General features: G+C 36.6%; 1 protein-coding gene across 1 annotated transcript in view; it reads left to right on the forward strand.

Annotated features, from left to right (window-relative positions):
- Positions 1–26594, forward strand: part of LOC128559042 (OTU domain-containing protein 7B-like) — a 41710-nt gene extending 15116 nt beyond the window's left edge. Inside the window, 11 exon segments of the mRNA XM_053549980.1 lie at positions 4456–4757; positions 5558–5753; positions 13885–14130; positions 15075–15299; positions 17083–17181; positions 18641–18768; positions 20881–21029; positions 24825–25002; positions 25004–25142; positions 25995–26074; positions 26077–26594. Coding sequence (XP_053405955.1) covers positions 4456–4757; positions 5558–5753; positions 13885–14130; positions 15075–15299; positions 17083–17181; positions 18641–18768; positions 20881–21029; positions 24825–25002; positions 25004–25142; positions 25995–26074; positions 26077–26583 — 2249 coding nt within the window. The 3' untranslated portion in view covers positions 26584–26594.
- The last annotated feature ends 701 nt before the right edge of the window (positions 26595–27295 follow it).

The raw sequence follows: 27295 nt of genomic DNA on the forward strand, positions 1-27295 counted from the left end.
TATTTTGCTATCACAGTATTAAGAGTTTGTTTACAACTTACTGCTGTAATGTTTTCATTTTCTTAAGAAAAATCCTGAACAATACATAAAATCTTTTTAGTATCCTGTACAGTAGAAAGCTATCAACCTGGTTGTCAAGTTTAATGTTATGAATTACTTCTGAATACCTCGCAATAAACACATGACCAACATTGAAATCTACCCTCTGTTTATTACTGTATTAAGGGGACGCATATTGCTACATTCACAGTTCATACAGAAATGCGGAAGGGGTGCATATTCAAGAAATCGATGGTGGGAAAATAAAAAACATATTCCTAAACTGATATAATACTGATGGACACCTGTAATATTCAGTATTTTGTGGATAAGGATGTGGTACTATGAATGTAATAGGAAAACAGAAGTCTTTGTGAAAGTACATTCAACACAAAATATTAAGATTTTTTATAAGGAAAAAACAGGTTTTTTACAATAACAGTGTTCCAAATAATATTGAAGGGATGAGATTTTCTTTCTAATACACCAGGTTTGCTTAAACATGTAAAAATTTAACGCCACATCATTTCAGCTCGGGATGGACGCCATATTTCTCATTGATAAAAATGTAAACAAATAAAATCAGAGTGGGATTAGCATTGCAAGGGCATAACATGACATTCTACACAATGAATACCTTAGAACAGATATCTAAGATGCTACACAGGTCAGGCGGGTTAAATGCATAATGGCGATCACTTGAAATTCATCTTGAAAAGGTGGTTAATTTTAGTTTATTAACATGGTTTTTAGCTCACCTGTCACAAAGTGACAAGGTGAGCTTTTGTGACCGCGCAGTGTCCGTCGTCCGTCCGTGCGTCCGTCCGTGCGTGCGTCCGTAAACTTTTTGCTTGTGACCACTCTAGAGGTCACATTTTTCATGGGATCTTTATGAAAATTGGTCAGAATGTTCATCTTGATGATATCTAGGTCAAGTTCGAAACTGGGTCACGTGCGGTCAAAAACTAGGTCAGTAGGTCTAAAAATAGAAAAACCTTGTGACCACTCTAGAGGTCACATTTTTCATGTGATCTTCATGAAAATTGGTCAGAATGTTCATCTTGATGATATCTAGGTCAAGTTCGAAACTGGGTCACGTGCGGTCAAAAACTAGGTCAGTAGGTCTAAAAATAGAAAAACATTGTGACCACTCTAGAGGTCACATTTTTCATGTGATCTTCATGAAAGTTGGTCAGAATGTTCATCTTGATCATATCTAGGTCAAGTTCGAAACTGGGTCACGTGCCATCAAAAACTAGGTCAGTAGGTCTAAAAATAGAAAAACCTTGTGACCACTCTAGAGGTCACATTTTTCATGGGATCTTCATGAAAGTTGGTCAGATTGTTCATCTTGATGATATCTAGGTCAAGTTCGAAACTGGGTCAAGTGCCTTCAAAAACTAGGTCAGTAGATCTAAAAATAGAAAAACCTTGTGACCACTCTAGAGGTCACATTTTTCATGGGATCTTCATGAAAGTTGGTCAGAATGTTCATCTTGATGATATCTAGGTCAAGTTCGAAACTGGGTCACGTACGGTCAAAAACTAGGTCAGTAGGTCTAAAAATAGAAAAACCTTGTGACCACTCTAGAGGTCACATTTTTCATGGGATCTTCATGAAAGTTGGTCAGAATGTTCATCTTGATGATATCTAGGTCAAGTTCGAAACTGGGTCACGTGCGGTCAAAAACTAGGTCAGTAGGTCAAAAAATAGAAAAACCTTGTGACCACTCTAGAGGTCACATTTTTCATGGGATCTTTATGAAAGTTGGTCAGAATGTTCATCTTGATGATATCTAGGTCAAGTTCGAAACTTGGTCACATGCCTTCAAAAACTAGGTCAGTAGGTCTAAAAATAGAAAAACCTTGTGACCACTCTAGAGGTCACATTTTTCATGGGATCTTCATGAATGTTGGTCAGAATGTTCATCTTGATGATATCTAGGTCAAGTTCGAAACTTGGTCACGTGCGGTCAAAAACTAGGTCAGTAGGTCTAAAAATAGAAAAACCTTGTGACCACTCTAGAGGTCACATTTTTCATGGGATCTTTATGAAAGTTGGTCAGAATGTTCATCTTGATGATATCTAGGTCAAGTTCGAAACTGGGTCACGTGCCTTCAAAAACTAGGTCAGTAGGTCTAAAAATAGAAAAACATTGTGGCCACTCTAGAGATCACATTTTTCATGGGATCTTCATGACAGTTGGTCAAAAACGATGTCATACTCAAAACTGGGTCATGTGGGAAGAGGTGAGCGATTCAGGACCATCATGGTCCTCTTGTTAATTTTCCCACGACTTCTCGGCGATTCACTGCAAATGTATTACTGCGCCGGACGAAAGGTAACTCTAATAAACAACGGGAGACAACTTAGGTGTCAGCACATGTACGATTTTTAAAAAAAACATGTCGATGATTATAATTTTTTATCAAGTAATGAATCCTATTCAGATATTCGTCTTTAATATTAGAAAATTATTAATTTCTGTGGACATTTGTCAAAAAATATTACTTACATTGGACTACTTTGCGCATCAAACTGGTTTCCGCTTCAGAGGCACTTCCGTTATACTTTTTGACAACAATAACATAACACAAAATGAATCAATAAAGTCACTTATAAACCGACTGCTATTTAAATCAGTGTAAGTAAAGTTGTTGTTACAACATTATACATGTTTGTTACGTTATGAGATAAAGTTTATCTTGAACTGCATAATCCGTTAATTACGTTTAGATGATATTGCATTTACAACTTATTTGACCCCATTTTTTTACGTGAATGACAGCATTCTCGTGCAACTCGTGCAAACAGAGTTATGAAAAGTATGGTGGAGAATTCAAGGATAAATTATAAATGACATTAAAGTGAGGATAATTGTATATTCGTCCAGTTTTGATCATTGACATGCCTGCTGTATATTAGTAACTTTTGTGAACAAGATTATAATGTTACTTTTGCACATATACACATTGATTGGACCTCACAACCAAATTTCATACCTTATTTTAGGGATTTTTAAGACAATACATTTTCAAAAGTTTGTTGAATGTGTTTTGATATTTAAATGCATTGTAGTGCATGAATACCAAGTTAAAAATTAATAATGGCAACATTTCTAGGCCCCTATTGTAAGCCACTAGACTTCTGTAACGATAAATGTTTAATGTATTAAGGGGAATATACTCTTTTAGTTTTGGAATGTGGCATTCCTTGACCACCGTATCTTTTCTTATGCACTACTTTGTAAACAAACTAAATAATGTGTTTTAGCTTACATATGCGAAATGAAAAGCAAGACAGTGACCATATTTCACATTCTTTCTTTAAATTAGAATCTGTAGGACATTGATAAATGTTTGGACAAGGTGAAGCACTATTATTTTCGCACCAAAAAGTCTTAATTGTTGACTTTGAATGTACACAGTAAGTCTTATGTAATTCAACAATAACTTTCTGGTTTCAGTTTTCTCATTTTTATTTTAGTGAGCAATCATTTGTGTACTTATAACAGTTGAAACAGTATCAATTTCATGTACCAAAACCTTGTACTTTTTTGCAGGTAAATTTTATCATACCCCACCCACTTTTTTCTAATTTCAAAGTATGCGTCCCCTTAAAGTGGCCTTATGCGCATCTTACTGCACATAGTGTGTTTTTGGTGAATGTTTTATAAAAGCAATTTTCGGTTGCTGTGCATTTAAATGTGTTAAATTAACGATAATGCCGTGCAAGTATTTGAAGTTGATGCTGTAGAAATAAAGAAACTGGACTATAAAATAACAGTTCTTTTCTTCAATCTCTTACACAGTGATCTCCCTTACCTATAGATAGAAATTTCTGAAGTTGAAGGGAAGCAACTCCTGCGTGCAGTTCGACTTTTCTTAAAAAGACTGCCCCAGTCAAAATAATAAAAGCCATATTTGGAAACTTATTATTTCGTACTGGTTACAGGAAGAGTTTAGTATATTGGGTTAAAAACTATAATTTCCTCCACACTTTATACACACACATCTATTTCAGCTGGATTTTTACTTGAAAAATGCACATAATTCCACTTTAAATATGAATTGTGTTTAATTGTAAAAATATAGATTATAAAGGTTATAGGTTTAACTGTAAGGTCATTGTTAGTGTCGTACTGTCGGGAACAGTAGGGTTGTGCCTTTTTGTCCATCCACACTTCTGTGTCTGGTCTGTAATGGGATTTTGATATTATTTGGCACATGTTTCCTTTTTATGAAACAATTTGTCATTCACAACACTCGGATATGGAAATAGTGCTGGTATTGCCCAAAGAATTTGCAATTGGTGTACTATATGTAAAAAGCCAAAATTACACACTAGTTTTGTCGTTTATGATGTGTGCATATCATAATGGTATTCTTGCTAATAATCAATATATTTGTATTTAGAAGCCAACTGGAATGTAGACACGGCTTACCGGATGTACAAAAGTAACCAGATGGCTCAGAGTGGCTTCCAGAAGCCGGCTCCACCGACCAGATACTCTCAACCCCCTATCCAGACCCGCCCAGTGCCCCACCATGGGGTCATGTATGCTCGTCCGATGACCAACTTCCATCAGCCAGATGTGTTTGGATCTGTGATGACAGGGACAGGGCCGGTTATAGGGAGCAATGTCCACCCAGCATTCCAGTCCCCGAAGCCAGTCCCCAAGTTCCCAGTTGAAAAGGAGAGAATCATTCCGATACAAGTAAATAATAAAAAAATGTCATTAACCTTTAGCCTGCTGGCGGCAAATGATTCTGCCTTTGCGACCAATGCAAACCAAGATCAGCCTGCATGTCCATGTTTGCTGTTCTTGGTCTGCACTGTTCGTTATTCAGTCAGTAAATTTTCAGTGAACACCCCTTTGAATAATAAATCTAATAAATAGTACTGTCCAAATTGGAAGATGGACCAGTCCATTTTAGAAATTTAGCAAGGTGAAGGTTAATTACTGTACAAGAAAGGATTACTTTCTCTTTTACTATGTCTACTGTTGTTGTTTCTGATTGTGATTAAAGCTCAAAACATAGACAAAAATACAGATTTTAAGTAAAAAAGTTGTAGAAATTTCCTCAAAACACCTGAATGATTTATAGAAATTTAATAATTTTAGCATCTATTTGGGGTTGATTTGTTATTTTATATAACTTTCAATACATGATTTTTTTTTATATAAATAGATATTAGATGCACTGTACGTAGTATGAAAATTCTTAAATCAATACTTAATACATGATTTTTTATATAAATAGATGTACTGTAGTATGAAAATTCTTAAATCAATACTTTTTATTGCATAGAATATTATGATTCATTGTGATGACCAAATCTCATTTGAATTAGTCATTTCTAAATGTTTTAAAAGAATTTTGCAATAGTTGTTTATTTACATGATTAATTACAGTCATTGTCACTTGGTAAACACATGTCAATGCAATGTAGTCATAAAAATGTACAATTTTTAATGAAAACAAAATGCATACAATCTGATTGTATTTACAACAGATAGAAACAAGACAGCCTGTTGTAAGAAGTGGAAGAATTACTCCACCACCACAGTCAGCAGCATCATGGCTGAACCAACAACAAAATAGTACCCAGTCAATACCTAAATCCCAGACCTACCCTGTTCCTGGTTTTGGAGACATACAAGGGGGGCAACCTCAGCAAGTCAAGGGAGACAACTCTGTACTTGTTAAAGGTATATTTTGTAAGGCCAAACTGAATTAATTCTGTAATGCATTTTCAAATTTTATTGCTGTTACATGTATTATGATCCATATTTTTACATCATATATTTATCAAAGTTAATATGTCATAATTATCTGGTATCAGAATCTTTGATTTTATGAATAGATTTTAAAAATTATAATTTCAAGTTTGTAACTTAAAAACAGTCACAATTTTTAGTTAAATTTATATTTTGGACATAGTTTTACAATTTGAATTGTCTGATATCTAACAAAGTGTTTGCTTAACGACTTTGCCATTAGCATCTTACCGGGTAAGCTTCTTCCATCTCAACAACTAATACTTAAGCAAAGTAGAAATTACCTTGGTAGGAAATCAGCTTATCTTTTTTACTTCAGCATTTATAGAAATAGTCTAGTATCTTAATAAGAAAAATCTTCGTTTTATACAGGAAGTTATCCTAATATTTCCTTCTAAGAAGGAAATATTAGGAAAGCTTCCTGTATAAAAAAAAAAGATTTTTAAGAAACTTGTAACCAGTTCTTCACAAAATAATGTTTACACTTGGTTTGAGAGCCCAATAAAAAACTCAAGTCTCCAGTGTCCAAGTATCATTTAAAACTTGGACATTAGAAGGAGATAAACTGAGCCGCGCCATGAGAAAACCAGCATAGTGCGTTTGCGACCAGCCTGAATCCAGACCAGCCTGTGCATCTGCACAGTCTGGTCAGGATCCATGTTGTTCGCTAACAGTTTCTCTAATTGTAATAGGCTTTGAAAGCAAACACCATGGATCCTGACCAGACTGCATGGATGCGCAGGCTGGTCTGGATCCATGTTGGTGGCAAACGCACTATGTTGGTTTTCTCATGGCACACCTCAACTAGATTTTTAGCCCACCATCATCAGATGGTGGGCTATTCAAATCACTCTGCGTCCGTGGTCCGTCGCCCTTCCACCCGTTAACAATTTCTCGTTATCGCATCTCCTCAGAAACTACTGGGGGGATTTTGACCAAATTTTGAAAATCAGACTGGTTCAACAATTTTTGAGTGAGTTATGGCCCTTTGTTATCCCCCCACCAAAGGTGAAGGGGATATTAGAAATGCTCTCCGTCCGTGTGTCCATGCGTCCGCAACGATATTTGTCTGGAGCATAACTCCAAAAGTACTTGAGGGATTTTCTTCAAACTTCATACACTGATAGAACACATTGGGAGGAAGTGCAGTGTGCAAGAACAATAACTCTCTGCCTATTTTTTGAGTTATTCCCCTTTATCATATTTTCTTAAAACATTTTGTCCGGAGCATAACCCCAAAAGTACTGGAGGGATTTTCTTCAAACTTCATACACTGATAGAACACATTGGGAGGAAGTGCAGTGTGCAAGAACAATAACTCTACCTTGCCTATTTTTTGAGTTATTCCCCTTTATCATATTTTCTTAAAGAAATTTGTCCGGAGCATATCTTCTTCATGCATGGAGGGATTTTGATATATCTTGGCACAAATGTTTACCACCATGATGCGGAGTGTCATACGCAAGAACTAGGTCCCTAGGTCTAAGGTCAAGGTCACACTTAGAGGTCAAAGGATACAAGAATAAAAACCTTGTCCGGAGCATTTCTTCTTCATGCATTGAGGGATTTTGATATAACTTGGCACAAATGTTTACCACCACGAGACGGAGTGTCATGTGCAAGATCCAGGTCACTAGGCCTAAGGTCAAGGTCACACTTAGAGGCCAAAGGTCAGATACAAGAATGACTTTGTCCGAAGCATTTCTTCTTCATGCATGGATAGATTTTGATGTAACTTGGCACAATTATACACCATCATGAGACGAAGTGTCATGCGCAGTTCCCTTCTTTAGAATTACTTCCCTTTGTTGTTACTTTAAATAGCTTTTATTGTAACTTTTTCATTACTAGTCGTAGGGAAAAATCGAGACCACTTTTCTGTAGTACAACAAACATGCTAAATCCAATTTTGAGGTGTATTTTGACCAGTCTCTTCCTGATAAAGATTTTGTGTGGACTTGCAATTTTTTTTTTTTTTTTTTTTTTTTTTTTTTTGAAGATTAACTTCCCTTAGTTGTTACTATAAATAACTTATATTGTAACATTTTTAGCTCGACTATTCGAAGAATAGTCTAGCTATTCTACTCACCCTGGCGTCGGCGTCGGCATCAGGGCTTTTCATCCTTATATAACAGAGGCCTATAAAAGGCCTCTTCCCAATCCAAAAATGTACTATTTTTTCCCAACTGTGGCAGAGATATTTCCCAAAATGCAAGGTAAAATTTCCCCAAATCATGCAACAGATGGTTAAGATTTTGTTTACATTTTAGTATTTCTAGAGGAAGTGTTTGTCTGGTATCGATTTTTTGTCACACAATAGCCTAACAGCCCACAGAACCAGTTGTGACACATTGCCAGTCTAATACATTATGTTCCATGGCCTGGATTTTAGTCCATGTTTCAGGGGAGATAAATTTGCTTCGTCTTTCGATGTTTACTTCCGGTTGATAATTTTTCCCAAAATCGACAATTATTGCGCATAAATTTCCCAATTTGAAAGGCCAAGGCCTCTTCCCAATTTCCTGATGAAAAGCCCTGGGCGTCGGCGTCGGCGTCACACCTTGGTTAAGTTTTTGCATGCAAGTACATACAGCCATCAATGAAAGGCATATAGCTTTGAAACTTATTTCTTCTTTTTCTAGGTCAATTACCAACCTCTCTGGGTCAAGTCCCATAACTCTGGCATGTATTTTGAGCAAATTATGCCCCCTTTTGGACTTTTGGTTAAAGTTTTACATGCAAGTTACTATCTCCAAAACTAATGCAGATATTGATTTGAAACTTCACATGTGTCTTCGGGGTTATAAAACTAGTTGATAGCAGCAAGTCCCATAACTCTGACTTTCATTTTGGCCAAATTATGCCCCCTTTTGGACTTAGAAAATTCTGGTTAAAGTTTTGCGTGCAAGTACATACAACTATTTCTAAAAGGCATATAGATTTGAAACTTATTTTTTCTTTTTCTAGATCAATTACCAACCTCACTGGATCAAGTCCCATAACTCTGGCATGTATTTTGGGCAAATTATGCCCCCTTTTGGACTTTGAAAATTCTGGTTAAAGTTTTACATGCAAGTTTCTATCTCCAGAACTAATGCAGATATTGAATTGAAACTTCTCATGTGCCTTCGGGGTTATAAAACTAGTTGATAGCAGCAAGTCCCATAACTGATACGCATTTTGGTCAAATTATTCCCACTTTTGAACTTAAAACTCTTTTGATATTTAACTTTTTTGGGTAATATTTTCCTGCTTCTGGGTCAATATTTTGAATAGTCGAGCTTGGCTGTCTTACGGACAGCTCTTGTTATAATTTACCCTAGGGAAAAAACAAGACCACTTTTCTGTGGTACAGCATAGATGTTACTCTCCAGTTTTAGGTGTATTTTATTAATTTTATTATATATAAGGTATCTCTACCTAGTAAAATTAGCATTCCATTTGCAAATACAGCTGCTAGAGTAAAGAAATTTGCTTTGACGGGCATATATTGTGACATTCTGGCACTCTTGTTATCCCCCGCCGATGAAATCGGGAGGGGGGTATTGAAATGGCGTTGTCCGTCCGTCAGTCAGTCCGTCCGTCCGTCCGCAGCCATTTCTTAGTAACTACTTGGTAGAATTTCATGAAACTTGAAATAAACATGAACAAACATACTGCGATGATGCCCGTCAAGTTTTTTTTTTGATTGGTCAATTTCCCTCAGAGTTATTGCCCTTGATTTAATAAAAAATGTCCGTCTGCAGCCATTTCTCAGTAACTAACAGGTAGAATTTCATCAAATTTGAAATAGACATGAACCAAGATACTGTGCTGATGCCCGTCAAGTTTTTTTTTTGATTGGTCAATTTCCCTCAGAGTTATTGCCCTTGATTTAATAAAAAATGTCCGTCTGCAGCCATTTCTCAGTAACTAACAGGTAGAATTTCATCAAATTTGAAATAGACATGAACCAAGATACTGTGCTGATGCCCATCAAGTTTTTTTTTGATAGCTCAATTTCTGTCAGAGTTATTGCCCTTGATTTAATGAAAAATGTCCGTCTGCAGCCATTTCTGAGTAACTAGCAGGTAGAATTTCATCAAACTTGAAACAGACATGAACCAAGATACTGCGACGATGCCCTTCAAGTTTTTTTCGATTGGTCAATTTTCCATATAGTTATTGCCCTTTAATTGTTTAAAAATCCACAGATCTGTACATAACAAACCAACCAATTGGAAGAATTTCATTAAACTTCTTTCATTCTTTTCCATGAACATTTATTATAAACATGATATGTTGTGTACCAACACCTGGTCACCACCTTACCTTGGTCCCCCCCCACCCCCATTTTTTTTTTTTTTTCTTTTTTTTCATTTTTCATTTTCTATCAATATTCATAATCAACATGTAAACTGTTGTATCCTCCCCCCCCCCCCCCCCCAGCCCCACCCAAACAAACCATTCATTTTCTTTTAATTTGATTTTGACTAATGAAATTGTTTGCTTCTTGGTAACATTCTTAACTTTTTGCTGGATATATTTTTTTGCCATTCATCAACTCTGACCCTTTCGGCGGGGGATTCCAATTCATCGAATTTGCTTGTTCCCTGTTAGCTTTCCATTCCTTCTTTTTACAGTAGCCATATAGAAAAACATCATAGTTATACTCTTCATAAAAATTAATAAAATTTAGCAGTAAACCACCTCACTACTGACTTATTCTTTCTTCCACATCTTAAAACCCCTGATGCGGACCACATCCTTCAATTATGATATGCCCGGTGGGGGGATTAGCCATGTCTGACATGGCTCTTGTTTATTTTTATAATTTACATAGATTTATATAGGGAGAAAATTTGAAAATCTTGTCCAAAAACACAGGGCCTAGGACTTTGATTTTTGGTATGGAGCATCATCAAGCAGTACTCTACCAAGATTGTCCAAATTATTTCCCTAGGATCAATATGGCCCCGCCTTGGGGGTCACGCCCAGAAGTAAACTTTGACCTTGACATTGACCTAGTGACCTGCTTTCACATTTGATTTGGACCACATGCATAGTTTTTTGTTCTGAAATGAAATTTGACCTTGATTTTGACCTAATGACCTACTTCCACATTTCTTAAGCTACAGCCTTCAAATTTGGACCATGTGTGAAGTTTTGTGTACCGAAATGAACTTTGACCTTGAGATTGACCTAGTGACCTACTTTCACATTTCTGTAGCTACAGCCTTCAAATTTGGACCATATCCATAGGTTTGTGTACAGAAATAAACTTTAACCTTGACATTGACCTAGTGACCTACTTTCACATTTTTGAAGGTACAGGCTTCAAATTTGGACCACATGCATAGTTTTGTGTTCCGAAATAAAATTTGACCTTGATTTTGACATAGTGACCTACTTTCACAATTCTTAAGCTACAGCCTTCAAATTTGGACCACATGCATAGTTTTGTGTACCGAAATAACCTTTGACCTTGAGATTGACCTAGTGACCAACTTTCACATTTCTCAAGCTACAGGCTTCAAATTTGGACCACATGCATAGTTTAGTGTTCTGAATTGAAATTTGACCTTGATTATTACATAGTACCTACTTTCACATTTCTCAGGCTGCAGCCTTCAAATTTAGAGCATGTGCATAGTTTTGTGTACAGAAATGAACTTTGACCTTGAAATTGGTCTAGTAACCTACTTTCACATTTCTCAAGCTACAGCTTCAAATTTGGACCACATGCATGGACCACATGCACATTTTTATGCTCCCACTTTGTGGGGGCCATATAGATTTGCCCTTGTCCGTCCGTCCGTCCGTCCGAGAATGTTGTGTCGCGCCTAGCTCTAAAAGTATTTGACGTAGAGTAGAGTCACAAAACTTTACAGGAATGTTGGTCAGCATGTGTAGTTGTGCACCTGGGGTTTCGCGTCCAGATTCATTCAGTCATGTAGGAGTTATGGCCCCTGACTTTGTAAAAAATTTCCCTATATGTATATAGTGGAAACTTTAAAAATACTGCTGGCCCAATTTTAACATAATTTCACACAAATGGTCCTAGTGTGGCCATCTTCCAAGATTGTTCAGATTATTCTGATTCATCAAAAAACATGGCAGCTAGAGGGCATGGTCATTTTTCCCTATATGTGGAAACTTAAAAAAAATGTCTTTGATGAAACTGTTGGCCCAATTTTAAAATGATTTCGCACAAAATTTAATGATCATTGTGTGACCCTCTACCAAGATTGTTCTGATTATTTTGATCCGTCCAAAAACATGGCAGCAAGGAGGCGTGGTCACTTTTCCTTATACATATGTAGTGGAACCTATAAAAAGTTGTCTTGTATGAAACGACTGGCCCGATTTTAAACTTATTTCACACAAATGTTCCTAGTGTGACCCTCTACCAAGATTGTTCTGATTATTTTGATCCGTCAAAAAACATGGCAGCAAGGAGGCATGGTCACTTTTCCTTATACATATGTAGCGGAACCTATAAAAAGTTGTCTTGTATGAAACGACTGGCCCGATTTTAAACTTATTTCACACAAATGTTCCTTGTCTGACCCTCTACCAAGATTGTTAAAATTATCGAGATTCATCAAAAAACTGCCGGCTGAGGACATGATTACTTTTCCCTGTACTGGTTTCAGACCAGTTTCCGATAAAAACTGAGGGTTTTCATTATATTTATTTTTAAATACAAATTGTTTACAAAAGTAATCTACAAATTGTTAAACCCTAGTCTTTACTCTTTGCAAGGATGTAAACAATACCGGCCTTATCTGCGCATGCGTCCAAAAACAGGGGCTCCAAAAGGGCAGTCTAATTAACGTTAATTGGTTTATCTACAGTACCAGTTTCCGATAAATGGTTTTTTAAGCAGCTTTAGAATTGTTTTGACTGAAAATCTTTTATAATTTTGATTTTAAATTATGTAATTAACCTTTACTACTTTTTCCCATAAATCGTACAGGGTATGGCTACCTTCCGTTCCGTTACGTACGGTACCGTACAGTACCTGTACAATCATATTTTGCAACACTTCAGACAAGCACCTTTCACATCGTGTATTTGTCTAGCTTTGTAAACAGTAGTTTATTTGATTACTGTATACATTGTACCCCCAGTTTATGGGAGTTTTATATTGATTTAAGTCCTTAAGCTGTGTTATATAGATTTTAAAAAAGTAATAAAAAAAGATAAAAGTTTAAGCCGAGTCTGGGATTCGAACCCACGTCCTCTTACACCTGAAGCGAGCGCTCTACCTTGTTACTAAATACACATGCGATGCAAAAGCAGTATAATTTCCTTAATATTTTATGTAAATTATAAAGGGAGAGTAATTCTACAACGGAGTGCAAATCATAAGCTCAGGATTTACCTCCCTGGAATAGGACAAACATGGGTTTATCTTCCGCGCATGCGTGACGTGGAATCCCTCAGATGTAAACAAAACAGAAAGTTGACTGCTTAATAAAGAAGGTAGAATTTCTCTGTAAACACTTGTCATAGATGAACGAAATTTCACTTGATGTTTGCTTGTGAAACAGCCTTCCAAAACATATAGTACTCCCTTTATGAAGGGTAACATGAAAGGAGAAATTACGAGAATTCGGATACTGTTACTGTTCGGGTACTGATCCGATACCAGTATGTATATATTAGAAGCTTTAAAAAGTCTTCCAGTCAGAAACAGCAGATCAAGTTTTAAAAATAATTTTGTATACCGGTAACCATATACAAAACTGTTCAGGCAAGCAGTGTAACTCTGGAGAGCGATAAAGGAACATCATGGCCGTCTTGTATAAATACAGTTTTATGTAAAGATAGTATTGGTAGGGTAGTGCTGATTGAAGTGTAGTTCAATGTGATTTTGTCAGGGACTGATGGAATATTTACAAATTCTGAAGTCTTGGCAGACAGCAGGTATTATATGTTTTCATTATAACTTTCAAACAGCCTTTTAGCTGAGGTGTGAATCACATAAAGTGTTTGATATTTAACAAGTTAGCTGTTTAATTAAATGTTACATTGTATTTTTACATGAGTTGGAAACTTATATTCTTTTGAATTTCAGCAGGATTTGCAGCACCAGAACCATTAACAAACAGGGTAAGTAACCCTTCTCAACAGCTAAATACCAAGGGAAGTAACCATCAACAGAATGCCAAGGGCAGTAACCCTCAGCAGCTGAATACTAGGGCAATTAACCCTCCTCAGCTGAGTACCAAGGGAAGTAACCCTCCAGAGCAACAGACATCGAGAAGTGAAGATGCGAAGTTGTCTCCCCCTGATGTTGAAAAAGCTGTTATAGGAAGTGCATGTGAGTTTTTAGCAGGTCTTCACTTTTTGTACTGCGTCAGGCCTTTTTTTCATCAATTTGGAAATACCACCTACACTGTTGGGATTGGGAAAATGCTCTCAGAAATTGTCTTAATTGAGACAATTTGCAAATTACCAAAATCTACATAAATATGTTTTTGTGTGAAGTATCAATGAATTGCATTTCAGTAATTGTTCAACAGTATTATAATTAACCTAAATATACATACAAATTAGCAAAATTATCTTAAAACAGCAAAACCCTAAAAGGTATAATCATTTGGGAATTTTAAATTCAACTTTGGGAAAAAACCATACTTTTTTGCATTGGGATTACCTCCTTTTACCGGAGGTAGATTTATAGAGGAAAAAGGCCCTGTGTGTTAAGGATTATGGGTACAGTGTAGGAGTAGAATCTGTTTATTTCATACTTAACTGGAGTTCCTGGTGTTTTCACTGATGCTAGAAAACTCCCTGTTACACCAGGTGTAAGATTGGCTTGTGTCCTTTAAACAACATAAAAATGATTAACATGTATGAAAAAGATGTCATTATTGTCTGAATTCTTGTCCTCGAGTCAGATATTCCCATCTGCATCTGCAGCCAGCAAAAGATTTTAGTATCAATATTGATTTTAAGTTTTGTCTTTCTATCCTTGTAGCTAGTTAATCATTGTTGCATAATGTTTTTCAGCATATACACATGTATGTTGATATTGAAAGAAGACATTAAATAAAAGATAATAAAAATTATTGTGCAAAAGCATGTATCTAAATATATATATTTTTCACATTGTATTACACCATTTGTATGTTAAACATGTTAACCTTTGCCGAAGAAAGACTCTAAAACAAACTAGAAAAAAAGTTGGTGCATGTGAGAAGTTAAAAATTATTATGTCTATTAACCAAAGTTTATCTGACTTTAATTTGTAAATTATTTCAGCTCCAAAAATGTTGAAACGTGGAATTTCAAAGATTTCTCAGAATGCAATATTAGTTGACGAAGAACGTAAAAATGTACTTCATGATATCACTGAAGATTGCCATGACAACATGTATGTGCAGACATTTGTTTTACCAGACATTACTGGCTACTCAGATGATTTCAGAGAGTTCTTGGAAAGAGATTTAATTGAACAGTCAACTCTAGTTTCTCTGGAACAAGCAGGTAATTCTATATGTCACTAAAGTTTGTTTGATGTTCCTAGTTGGGAATAGGCTAAGAAGAAGCATTGTTTGTTGTCAGTATTGTAAGTTAAATATCTTTTCCTCCAAAACTGCTGGTCAGAATTATAATAAACTTGGTCTATAGCATCCTGGCAATTTGGTCTTTAGCATAAGTACAGAGTTTATGAATTGGAGCACATGGGCCCTTTAGGGGCCACGAGAACAAAAAATAGAAAAAAACCTGTAAGCAACTTCTTTTCATAAACCGCTTGCTGGATCTCCGATTAACTTGGTCTGTAACATTATGATTTTGTTAATAGGAGGGCACCCACGCCACTTTCAGAAAATGCTGGAACTAAAAAATAGCAATATCTTTTTAATGACTTCTTCCAGTGAACCACTTGAAAGATTGCATTAATCTTGGTCTGTAGCATTATTAAGAGGTCCTCTCTCAATTTTGTACAAATGGAGGCACTAGGTCTCTTTTAACGGATGATAACATTAGGATCTTTTAAATTAAATGACTTCTTCTGATGACCTGGTTAATGGATTTTCATTAGATTTGACCTATATTTATTTTTATCAAGTCAATTGTTAAATTGTAAAATTTCTTCAAATGAGTGCTCTTGGTGAACTTTAAGGAACCATAAAAGATAAAATTAGAAATATCTTTAAAGTACCTTTTCCCTTTAAACTTATGCCGGATTTCATTAAACCTTGTATGTTGTTTATTATCCTCCCTTGAAGGTGGAGGGATATTGTTTTGGCATTGTCCATCTGGATGTTTGTCCATCTGTCCATCCATCTGTGTGTGTGTGTGCGTCCATCCGATATTAAAAATGGCTATAATTCAAAAAATATTTGAAGTAGAATCACCAAATGTCACAGAGTTATTAATCAGCGCATGTCCTTTGCTAACCCTTAGAATTATCCCCCTTGACCAAGTAAAAGCAGAGTTTTTCCCTTGATTTGTTTGGGGGGAAAAATGAAAATGCTTACAGTCCAAAAAATATTTAAAACTAGAATCACCAAATGAAAAAAGGAGAAAATATTTACAATTCAAAAAGTATTTAAACTAGAATTATCAAACCTCACATGATTATTAATTAGGACATGACCTTGGCTCACACTTAGTATTGTCCTCCTTGACACAGTAAAGGCAGTTTTTTCCCCCTTGATGTGTTTGAAAAAATTGAAAAAGTTTATAGTTCAAAAAGTATTTCAGTGAGAATCACCAAACCACATATAATTATTAATTAGCACATGACCTTTGCTAACAGGTAGTGTTATCCCCCTTGACCCAGTTAAAGCTTTTCTGCTTGATTTGGTAAAAAGCTTGAAAATGTAATCCATCGATGGATCTTCATGAAACTTGTAGATTTCTATAGAGAAGAGTTTTTCCCCTTGACTTTGTTAAAAATAGGAACCAATAAATCATTGCTCAGTCCTTTCGTACATAACTTAGATATATGTTGAAATAAAACATCTTTCATTCTTAAAACAACTTACTCGGTGGGGGATATGGATTCACTGAATTTGCTTGTATTTATTGAGTTTAGAGTTATGTGGATAGTTTTAAACCCTAAGTGAGGTTGCAAAACTATATCTGTGCATGGCAACTTGAAGTCAGTGACATTAACCATTCATCCATGTAGGATTACTTTTCTGGATAGCAAAGATTCCAAAGTTGGAAAAGCTTTTGCAGAGCAATATTAGTATTGACAAAATTTTAATATCAAAATTTGTTTGCAGTACATTTAAATGTTTTTCATCTGTATTGACAGGACGACTGAACTGGTGGGCAGAGCTAGGTATATGTCAGAGACTGTTACCCATGGCAACAACTGGGGATGGCAACTGTTTACTGCATGCTGCATCATTAGGTAATGTTTTAATTAAAAAAAATTTTAAGAAATCGGTAGATAAGAGTCAAATACACAGTTGTTATTCTCAAGAATCCATGTGATTTGTTGATTGACCATTAAACATGAAGAATGAAAGACTAGTTGTTTTTCCTGCTTGTACCGTACAGTAAGATCCATAGTTGTCCCATGCTGAAAAATGAACATGAACATATGGAAATATGGAAAAAGAAAATGACATTGTCTTTTATATGCTGTTCTACCACTTCAATCATAGGAACATATTCAGAAGTTCAGTAGTATCAATAGTGTTCCTAGAGCTTTGGACTAAATCTGTTATCTTTTAGATTTTGTAATTTTTCATAGTTTTAACAAGAGATTAATATGAACAAGAAGAAACCTCATTTTTAGCTCATCTGATTTTTTGAAAAAAAATGATGAGTTATTGTCATCACTTGAGCGGTTGTCGGTGTCGGCGTCGGCGTCTGCGTCGGCATTGCCTGGTTAAGTTTTATGTTTAGGTCAGCTTTTCTCCTAAACTATCAAAGCTATTGCTTTGAAACTTGGAATACTTGTTCGCCATCATAAGCTGACCCTGTTTAGCAAGAAACATAACTCCATCTCGCTTTTTGCAAGATTTATGGCCCCTTTTGTACTTAGAAAATATCAGATTTCTTGGTTAAGTTTTATGTTTAGGTCAACTTTTCTCCTAAACTATCAAAGCTATTGCTTTGAAACTTGGAATACTTGTTCACCATCATAAGCTGACCCTGTACATCAAGAAACATAACTCCATCTTGCTTTTTGCAAGATTTATTGCCCCTTTTGGACTTAGAAAATCAGTTTTCTTGGTTAAGTTTTATGTTTAGGTCAGCTTTTATCCTAAACTATCAAAGCTATTGCTTTAAAACTTGCAACACTTGTTCACCATCATAAGTTGACCCTGTACAGCAAGAAACATAACTCCATCCTGCTTTTTGCAAGATTTATGGCCCCTTTTGGACTTAGAAAATATCAGATTTCTTGGTTAAGTTTTATGTTTAGGTCAACTTTTTCTCTTAAACTATCAAAGCTTTTGCTTTGAAACTTGCAACACTTGTTCACCATCATAAGCTGACCCTGTACAGCAAGCAACATAACTCCATCCTGCTTTTTGCAATAATTATTGCCCCTTTTGGACTTAGAAAAGCATTTTCTTGGTTGGGTATTATGTTTAAGTCAACTTTTCTCATAAACTATCAAAGCTATTGCTTTAAAACTTGCAACAGTGTTTCACCATCATAAGTGGACACTGAACATCAAGAACCACTCTATCCTGCTTTTTGCAAGAATGATGGCCCTTTTTAGACTTAGAAAATCATGGGTAGGACAATATTTCTATTACACAAAAAAAATCAGATGAGCGTCAGCACCCGCAAGGCAGTGCTCTTGTTATGAATAGAATTTTTTACATGTACATATGTTTGATATATGATTACAGCAATGTGGGGTATACATGATAGGCAGCTATTATTGAGACGTGCCCTGTATGACACGCTTACCAAGAAGTATTACAGACAGGCTCTCTATAGACGATGGAGGCTGCAGCAGACCCAAGCCAACAAACAGGTACATCTTCATCTGAAGAATTTATGTCGCTGATTGAGTCAATTCTCATGCTCATTTAAACCGTTCATCCTTCACTCATTGAACAACAATCAAATGTCACGTTTATCCAAAGTAAGGCTCTATCCTTTGTAATGAAAATCAGTTTGGCAGTTTGTTACAGATAATAAAAATATCACTGAATGAATACAGTGACCTTGTTCTCTTGATTACTTTGAAATCAGTTAAATTTTCATTGTTTTGACCAATATAGCTGTTTCGTGGGGATATGAAGTTGCAGATATCAAAGTTTGAAGAAAAAAATTAATGGGAAATTTGGGCATTGCGACAATTAAATTTTGTGGATTGATGCAACCATGAAATCCTGAAAAAATTGGTCCCTCACAAATATTTAGGATTTTACAGTATACTCTTAAAAAATACATGACACATTTTTAGCTCACCTGTCACAAAGTGACAAGGTGAGCTTTTGTGATCGCGCAGCGTCCGTCGTCCGTGCGTGCGTTAACTTTTGATTGTGACCACTCTAGAGGTCACATTTTTCATGGGATCTTTATGAAAGTTGGTCAGAATGTTCACCTTGATGATATCTAGGTCAAGTTTGAAACTGGGTCACGTGCGGTCAAAAACTAGGTCAGTAGGTCTAAAAATAGAAAAACCTTGTGACCTCTCTAGAGGCCATATATTTCACAAAATCTTCATGAAAATTGCTCAGAATGTTCACCTTGATGATATCTAGGTCCAGTTCGAAACTGGGTCATGTGCCGTCAAAAACTAGGTCAGTAGGTCAGATAATAGAAAAACCTTGTGACCTCTCTAAAGGCCATATTTTTCATGGGATCTTTATGAAAGTTGGTCAGAATGTTCACCTTGATGATATCTAGGTCAAGTTCGAAACTGGGTCACAAGCGGTCAAAAACAAGGTCAGTAGGTCTAAAAATAGAAAAACCTTGTGACCTCTCTAGAGGCCGTATATTTCACAAGATCTTCATGAAAATTGGTATGAATGTTCATCTTGATGATATCTAGGTCAGGTTTGAAACTGGGTCACGTGCCGTCAAAAACTAGGTCAGTAGGTCAAATAATAGAAAAACCTTGTGACCTCTCTAAAGGCCATGTTTTTCATGGGATCTGTATGAAAGTTGGTCTGAATGTTCATCTTGATGATATCTAGGTCAAGTTCGAAAGTGGGTCACATGTCGTCAAAAAGTAGGTCAGTAGGTCAAGTAATGAAAAAACCTTGTGACCTCTCTAGAGGTCATATTTTTTATGGGATCTGTATGAAAGTTGGTCTGAATGCTTATCTTGATGATATATAGGTCAGGTTTGAAACTGGGTCAGTTGCGATCTAAAAATCGAAAAACCTTGTGACCTCTCTAGAGGCCATACCCTTGAATGGATCTTCATGAAAATTGGTCAGAATGTTCACCTTGATGATATCTAGGTCAAGTTTGAAACTGGGTCACGTGCCGTCAAAAACTAGGTCAATAGGTCAAATAATAAAAAGCCTTGTGACCTCTCTAGAGGCCATACTTTTCATGGGATCTGTATGAAAGTTGGTCTGAATGTTCGTCTTTATGATATCTAGATCAAGTTTGAAACTGGGTCAACTGTGGTCAAAAACTAGGTCATTAGGTCTAAAATTTTAAAAAATCTTTTGACCTCTCTAGAGGCCATAGTTTTCAATGGATCTTCATAAAAATTGATCAGAATTTTTATCTTGATGATATCTAGGTCAAGCTCAAAACTGGGTCACATGAGCTCAAAAACTAGGTCACTTTGTCAAATAATAGAAAAAACGACGTCATACTCAAAACTGGGTCATGCGGGAACAGGTGAGCGATTCAGGACCATCATGGTCCTCTTGTTTTTTGAAGTTCTAAATGTAGTTGTCTTAGAATTAAAATTGTCTTGATGTGTGTCACACATGCAAAATGAATGCAGATATCCTGTAATACATAATGAACAAACATGGTCAGTCTAGCACTGGTAAATATCACGTCTGAGAACTTCAGTTCTGCAGAGAAACTTAAAGAAGTTAATACATTTTAATGGCTGGCTTAATTGGCATTACTAACACATTCCTCACTATTAATGTGTGCTGTGACTTTATAGGCTGGATTAATATTTTCTGAAGAGGAATGGAAGAGTGAATGGGAGAATGTGTTACGTCTTGCCTCGACCACGCCACGAGCATTGCCAGGAAGGGGAACTATGCATAGAAACAGCTGCTGTGATAGTGCTAGAACACAGGCTAATGTCAGGTTAGCAATGTTAATATAACATGTATTTTATACAAAGTATTACAAAGAGAGGCTTCCCTAAAGGACAAGTATGTCACTTGGGATTGTGGCTTGAACAGGCACATTATTGTTGGTAGATTTAGAATTGTTGAAATGCTAGCATTATAAGAGTCATCTTGGTTACTTTGGATAAAATTTTTGTTAAACAAATGCTATTACAAGATAACATTTTAGGCCCATCAAAATCAATTGCCTGAGTTGCCATTTGTTTGCAGAATTAGTAAAGTGTTGTTTACGGTTTTAAATTTCATATGTGGCCCCTATATATATTTTCCTGTACATACACAGTTGTAACTTTAGCAAATTTCATTAAACTTGATGGGGGAATTTCTAGATTTGAATTAAATCAAGTGGCCATATGTCCTATCATTATGTCTTTGTGGCATTAAAGCCAACAGAAAATCAGTATCTTATGATAGAATATTTTATGGAAAGATGAACAAAGTACATCTTTAAAAAGATCCAGGGTCCACGCTTCTAGGCGATGTGAGTGAAGTGGTCGCTTTTTTTCTGATGACTGCGCTCTGTTTGTACAGAAAAGCGAAAAACAAGTCGCCCTAAAATCTGGCGCCCGAGGCAGTTATCATACATGTATATATCACATCTATCAGCTTCTAAACAGCTTGTAAAAACATTACATAATCAATTAGCGAAACTTATCCCGTTACGGGTTGTGAACTTCACCTGTGAACAAAGTATGCTCCGCCTATCACCGAATATCGTCAGGATGATTTTAATTGGTCGAAAACTTTGGAAACACCAATCAAACGAGGCGAAACAAAATTGCCTGTAATTGATTTTGTGCATCATGGATAAAAAGTGTGTGCATCATGTGTGAAAACAACTAAAAACTGTCAAAAGTAGGGTAAATAAAAACAAAAACACAAGTATGTCGGCGCAAGAGTCAGTAGCTGATTATAGGATGATAGCCCATTGCAAATTGACCGATAGGGCCTAAAGAAAAGTTCTGAATAATAACTAGAGTTGTTCGTAATGTATGGTTTTAATTGCGGCTGCCAGACGTAAATATCCGTGTTATACACAAATAAAATTGAAATTCAGACAACAGATATTGAATTTCAATCAATAAAAATCAATCACAATCAATTTTAGATAAGAACACATTAGCTTTTATCTTTTTGTAAAAGTTTTTTGAAAACGAAAGTAGGCTGTCAGAATGTCTGCTCGCGGTGACAACTTGCCGGTATTTCATGAACATTTTTCTTAATTTTCTCCAATAAAAGCTATTGTCATTGTAGACTTTAATATCAGATACTGTCCTGTGCTGTTAAATTGTCTTTGCATCATCACAATTTGCCAAATATATTCTTTAGACTGGAGAATTGGGCAATGCTTATGAGTGTATCAGTATCCGGACATAAAATTTTGGATATCTGGATTTTGACCAGCTGGGGTTTGAAACAGGGGTATGCATGGATAAGAATTGAAAAATTAATTTTCTATTGTTAGTTTTGACTGGTGGAAGGAAGATGAGCCTGGCAAATCGCACTGTGTTATATGTAGACTGGCAAAATTTGATAATGCATATGCAAGGGGTCATGACACATGAGCCGAACAACAAATCACACTACACATGCCTGTTATAATACTGATGGTGATTTAGTATTATTATGTCTCCCCCAGGAGACATATTGTTTTTGCCCTGTCCGTCCGTCCGTCCTTCCGTCCGTCCGTCCGTTCGTCACACTTCATTTCCGAGCAATAACTGGAGAACCATTTGACCTAGAACCTTCAAACTTCATAGGGTTGTAGGGCTGCTGGAGTAGACGACCCCTATTGTTTTTGGGGTCACTCCGTCAAAGGTCAAGGTCACAGGGGCCTGAACATTGAAAACCATTTCCGATCAATAACTAGAGAACCACTTGACCAAGAATGTTGAAACGTCATAGGATGATTGGTCATGAAGAGTAGATGACCCCTATTGATTTTGGGGTCACTCTGTCAAAGGTCAAGGTCACAGGGGCCTGAACATTGAAAACCATTTCCGATCAATAATTAAGAGAACCACTTGACCCAGAATGTTGAAACTTCATAGGATGATTGGTCATGAATAGTAGATGACCCCTATTGATTTTGGGGTCACTCCTTCAAAGGTCAAGGTCACAGGGGCCTGAACATTGAAAACCATTTCCGATCAATAACTAGAGAACCACTTGACCCCGATTGTTGAAACTTCATAGGATGATTGGTCATGAAGAGTAGATGACCCCTATTGATTTTGGGGTCACTCCGTCAAAGGTCAAGGTCACAGGGGCCTGAACATTGAAAACCATTTCCGATCAATAACTAGAGAACCACTTGACCCAGAATGTTGAAACTTCATAGGATGATTGATCATGAAGAGTAGATGACCCCTATTGATTTTGGGGTCACTCCTTCAAAGGTCAAGGTCACAGGGGCCTGAACATTGAAAACCATTTCCGATCAATAACTAGAGAACCACTTGACCCAGAATGTTGAAACTTCATAGGATGATTGGCCATGAAGAGTAGATGACCCCTACTGATTTTGGGGTCACTCCTTCAAAGGTCAAGGTCACAGGGGCCTGAACATTGAAAACCATTTCTGATCAATAACTAGAGAACCACTTGACCCCGATTGTTGAAACCTCATAGGATGATTGGTCATGAAGAGTAGATGACCCCTATTGATTTTAGGGTCACTCCTTCAAAGGTCAAGGTCACAGGGGCCTGAACATTGAAAACCATTTCCGGTCAGTAACTTGAGAACCACTTGACCCAGAATGATGAAACTTCATAGGATGATTGATCATGCAGAGTAGATGACCCCTAACGATTTTAGGTTCACTCTGTTAAAGGTCAAGGCCACAGGGGCCTGAACATGGAAAACAATTTCCAATCAATAACTTGAGAACCTCTCGACCCAGAATGTTGAAACTTCATAGGATGATTGTTCATGCAGAGTAAATGACCGCTAATGGTATTGGGGTCACTCAGTTAAAGGTCAAGGTCACAGGGGCCTGAACATTGATAACCAGTTCCGATCAATAACTTGAGAACCACTTGACCCAGAGTGTTGAAACTTCATAGGATGATTGAACATGCAAAGTAGATGACCCCTATTGATTTTGGGGTCAGTCTATTAAAGGTCAAGGTCACAGTGGCATGTTCATGTAAAATCGTTTTTTGGAAATAACTTGAGAACCACTTGACCTACAATGTTGAAACTTTATAGGATGATTGGACATGCAGAGTAGATGACCCCTATATATTTTGAGGTCACTTGATCAAAGGTCAAGGTCACAGGAGCCTGAACAGTGACTTGAGAACCACTAGGCCAAGAGTGTTGAAATTTAGCGGGATGACTGGACATGCCAAGTAGATGATCCCTATTGCAGCCAACCATCAGTGTCTCTTTGACTTTCGCTCCTGATCCCTATTGACTTCTTGCCTATAGGACTTTGCATTTGGGGAGACATGCGCTTTTTTACAAAAGCATTTTCTAGTTTATGAATGTTTCAAACTACTGCATAAATACATGCTCACTGTGTGTGTTTGTATTTGATACTTGGCATTTCGTACTTATAAGTAAAATATGTGTTGTTTTGAAATGTTATTCCTTTGTGTTGTACCATCAAAACTGTAATATACGGTTTAATTAATGACTGTTTTGACCCGCAGCCTCATTCTCCCTGTATTTTCACTGAAGGGAGAAGTCACTTCTCCCAATTTTTCTGGGCTAGCTTGAACCCTGAAGATCTGTTTTATTTTCCAGGTCTTTCAGTAAGGATAACGTTATTAAGGAAGAAGACAGTGAGTCTCCTGTTGTGTATGAAAGCTTAGAAGAATTCCATGTTTTTGTCCTTGCACATGTTATACAACGTCCAATTATCGTAGTGGCAGACAAAATTTTGCGTGACGCCAACGGTGATGCAATGGCTCCTATACCTTTTGGGTGGTATATATTTACCTGTAGAATGTGAGGCGTCACATTGCTACAGATCCCCTCTACTGCTGACATATGACGCTGCTCATTTCTCTGCACTTGTGCCTATGGAATGCAGCAAGGAGGATGAAAGACATGTTCTTCCAGGTAAGCAGAAATCATCCTAAGTGTCCATCCCTTTTAGCTCATTAGGGAGAGCACAGGAACTCTAATCTACAGGTTCTCCAGCCACATGATGCATGTTCTGTTTGTGTTAAACAGAAAACAGTATATCTGATGTCATGCAGTCTCCATTCTTATTGCTGTACTGAAATTACCAGTTACTGCTTATGACCACTGGTTCTAACCAGGCACCAGCTCATGCCTGAAATATTGTGTTGAGGGCACTTAGGTTCTGCCTCGACTGGGAGAAGCTGGAAAGTTGCCATCCGACCTAAATATTTTGTCTGTGTGACCTGAAATTCAGAAAATATTTTAGTATTGTAAACAATCCATGAACACACAGCAGGTCATTTTACTGTTGTTTTGTAACTAAAATAGTTCTAAATTAGATGGATTAACCCATATAAAAAACACCACACATTTCCAGGCTGCTGTTATTTAAGATGTACATAAACACATGGTTAGTGGTTACAAACTGCTCTTATAGCGAGACTGACTGGATGGTTTGCCAGTAAATAGTCTAAATTATTCGCTGAAGGTCTATCATTGTCAGTTATGGTCATTATTGAATGTTCTTTTCTTTTAAACAGTAAAATGGATAAAATTTGCACACAGTTATTGGTGCATTCAATTCTGGCTTGAACCAGTATTCAGGCTATAATTTGACAAATTCCAACACTACTAAGACCACTGATCACTAAATTGAGAAATAAAGTATATTCAAATATACAGTAGTCAACTCCAAAACAGCTTAGCAGTAAGTTTTTGCAATGCAAAAGTTATTAAAAGTGATCATTAATTTGAATATAATTATCAATCTTGTACTTGTATTTTCAGTTGCAATTCCAATAGTGAGTAGTGAACTAACAACTCTACCTCTCCATTTCTCTATGGATCCTGGTAAAAACTTTAACTGGGAGAAAAAACAATGTTGAATTCTCCATGTCGGAAGAAAGTAAAAATTAATCTGCTGAAACGTTACATGGATCTAGAGAAACTTCCAATATGTAGTGCTTTCTTTGACAATAACAGTGATGATAGAAATTCTACTGGATCTTACGAGTCGGACGATGGACTCGTGGAAAAGGGGAAAAAGAAAGACAATAGAGTGTCACAGCAGTTACAGTCTGTGTCCAAACAGTTCGGGAGTTTTGGGAAAAGTGTTGGGAAAAAGTTGAAAAATCTTGGGAAAGGGAATAAAGAAGATAAAAAGAAAAGTTCGGTTTCACAGAATTCTAAAGTACCATTGACTATATCTAGTTTAGGTGAGTTAGAACAACAGTCCATTTGGTGTTGCAGGATCACAATGAACAAAAGTGAAACTCACCAGAAAATGATCGATAACTATTTAATTGATGCTGGTAAGAGGTACAAGTTGGAAGTAGGATCCCCACGTATACGACGTAAAGAAAATGTATTGACCTAAGGAATGGTAAATCTCATTCAGAGAGTAGTACCTTGTGTGTCCAATGGTTGCAGCCTGTATGGTACTGCTGAGACAAGTTACTTGTGCTCGAAATGTTATGCTGATCAGAAAAAACACATTTCTGATCAGGAAAAAGAAAGTCATCATAAACATAAAAGTAGTCATTTAGATAAAGATGAGACAAAATTTGGAAAATCTAAATTTTATGATATGCCGATGGAGAAGTTGTTTGAGAAAGATCGAAGCATTCAGCCAAAGCTTGTGGTTGACTTAAACTCCAAACCACAGAAAATAGCTTCGAAACCAAGACCGAGAACGCCGTCACCGGATTATGACAATGTGGACTAACGCACTACGAAGAGGCAAAGTAATGGACCTGTTTAAAGGGCCGCCACCTGCGGCACCCAAGTCGTCCAATCCTCCGCAGAAGATATTCACAAATACTGGCATTTCTGGAATGAAATGCCGCAATCCAGATTGTGATTTCTATGGCAGCAAGGACACAGATAATTACTGCTCTGGGTGCTATAAGAATAAACATAAACAGGATTTGCACCATGTTTAAATCTGGTTTTAGTTATAGTGTTCTAGTGGTTAGTTGCAAAGCTTTATATGTATTTAATTACTTCCTGTTTTGTTAAGTTTCTGTCTCAGAAGTTGTTCTGTTTGATATTTATAAAGTGCTATAGACAGTTCAGTCGGCTATACAGGT

This window comes from Mercenaria mercenaria, chromosome 8, assembly GCF_021730395.1.
Source record: "Mercenaria mercenaria strain notata chromosome 8, MADL_Memer_1, whole genome shotgun sequence".
Classification (NCBI taxonomy): domain Eukaryota; kingdom Metazoa; phylum Mollusca; class Bivalvia; order Venerida; family Veneridae; genus Mercenaria; species Mercenaria mercenaria.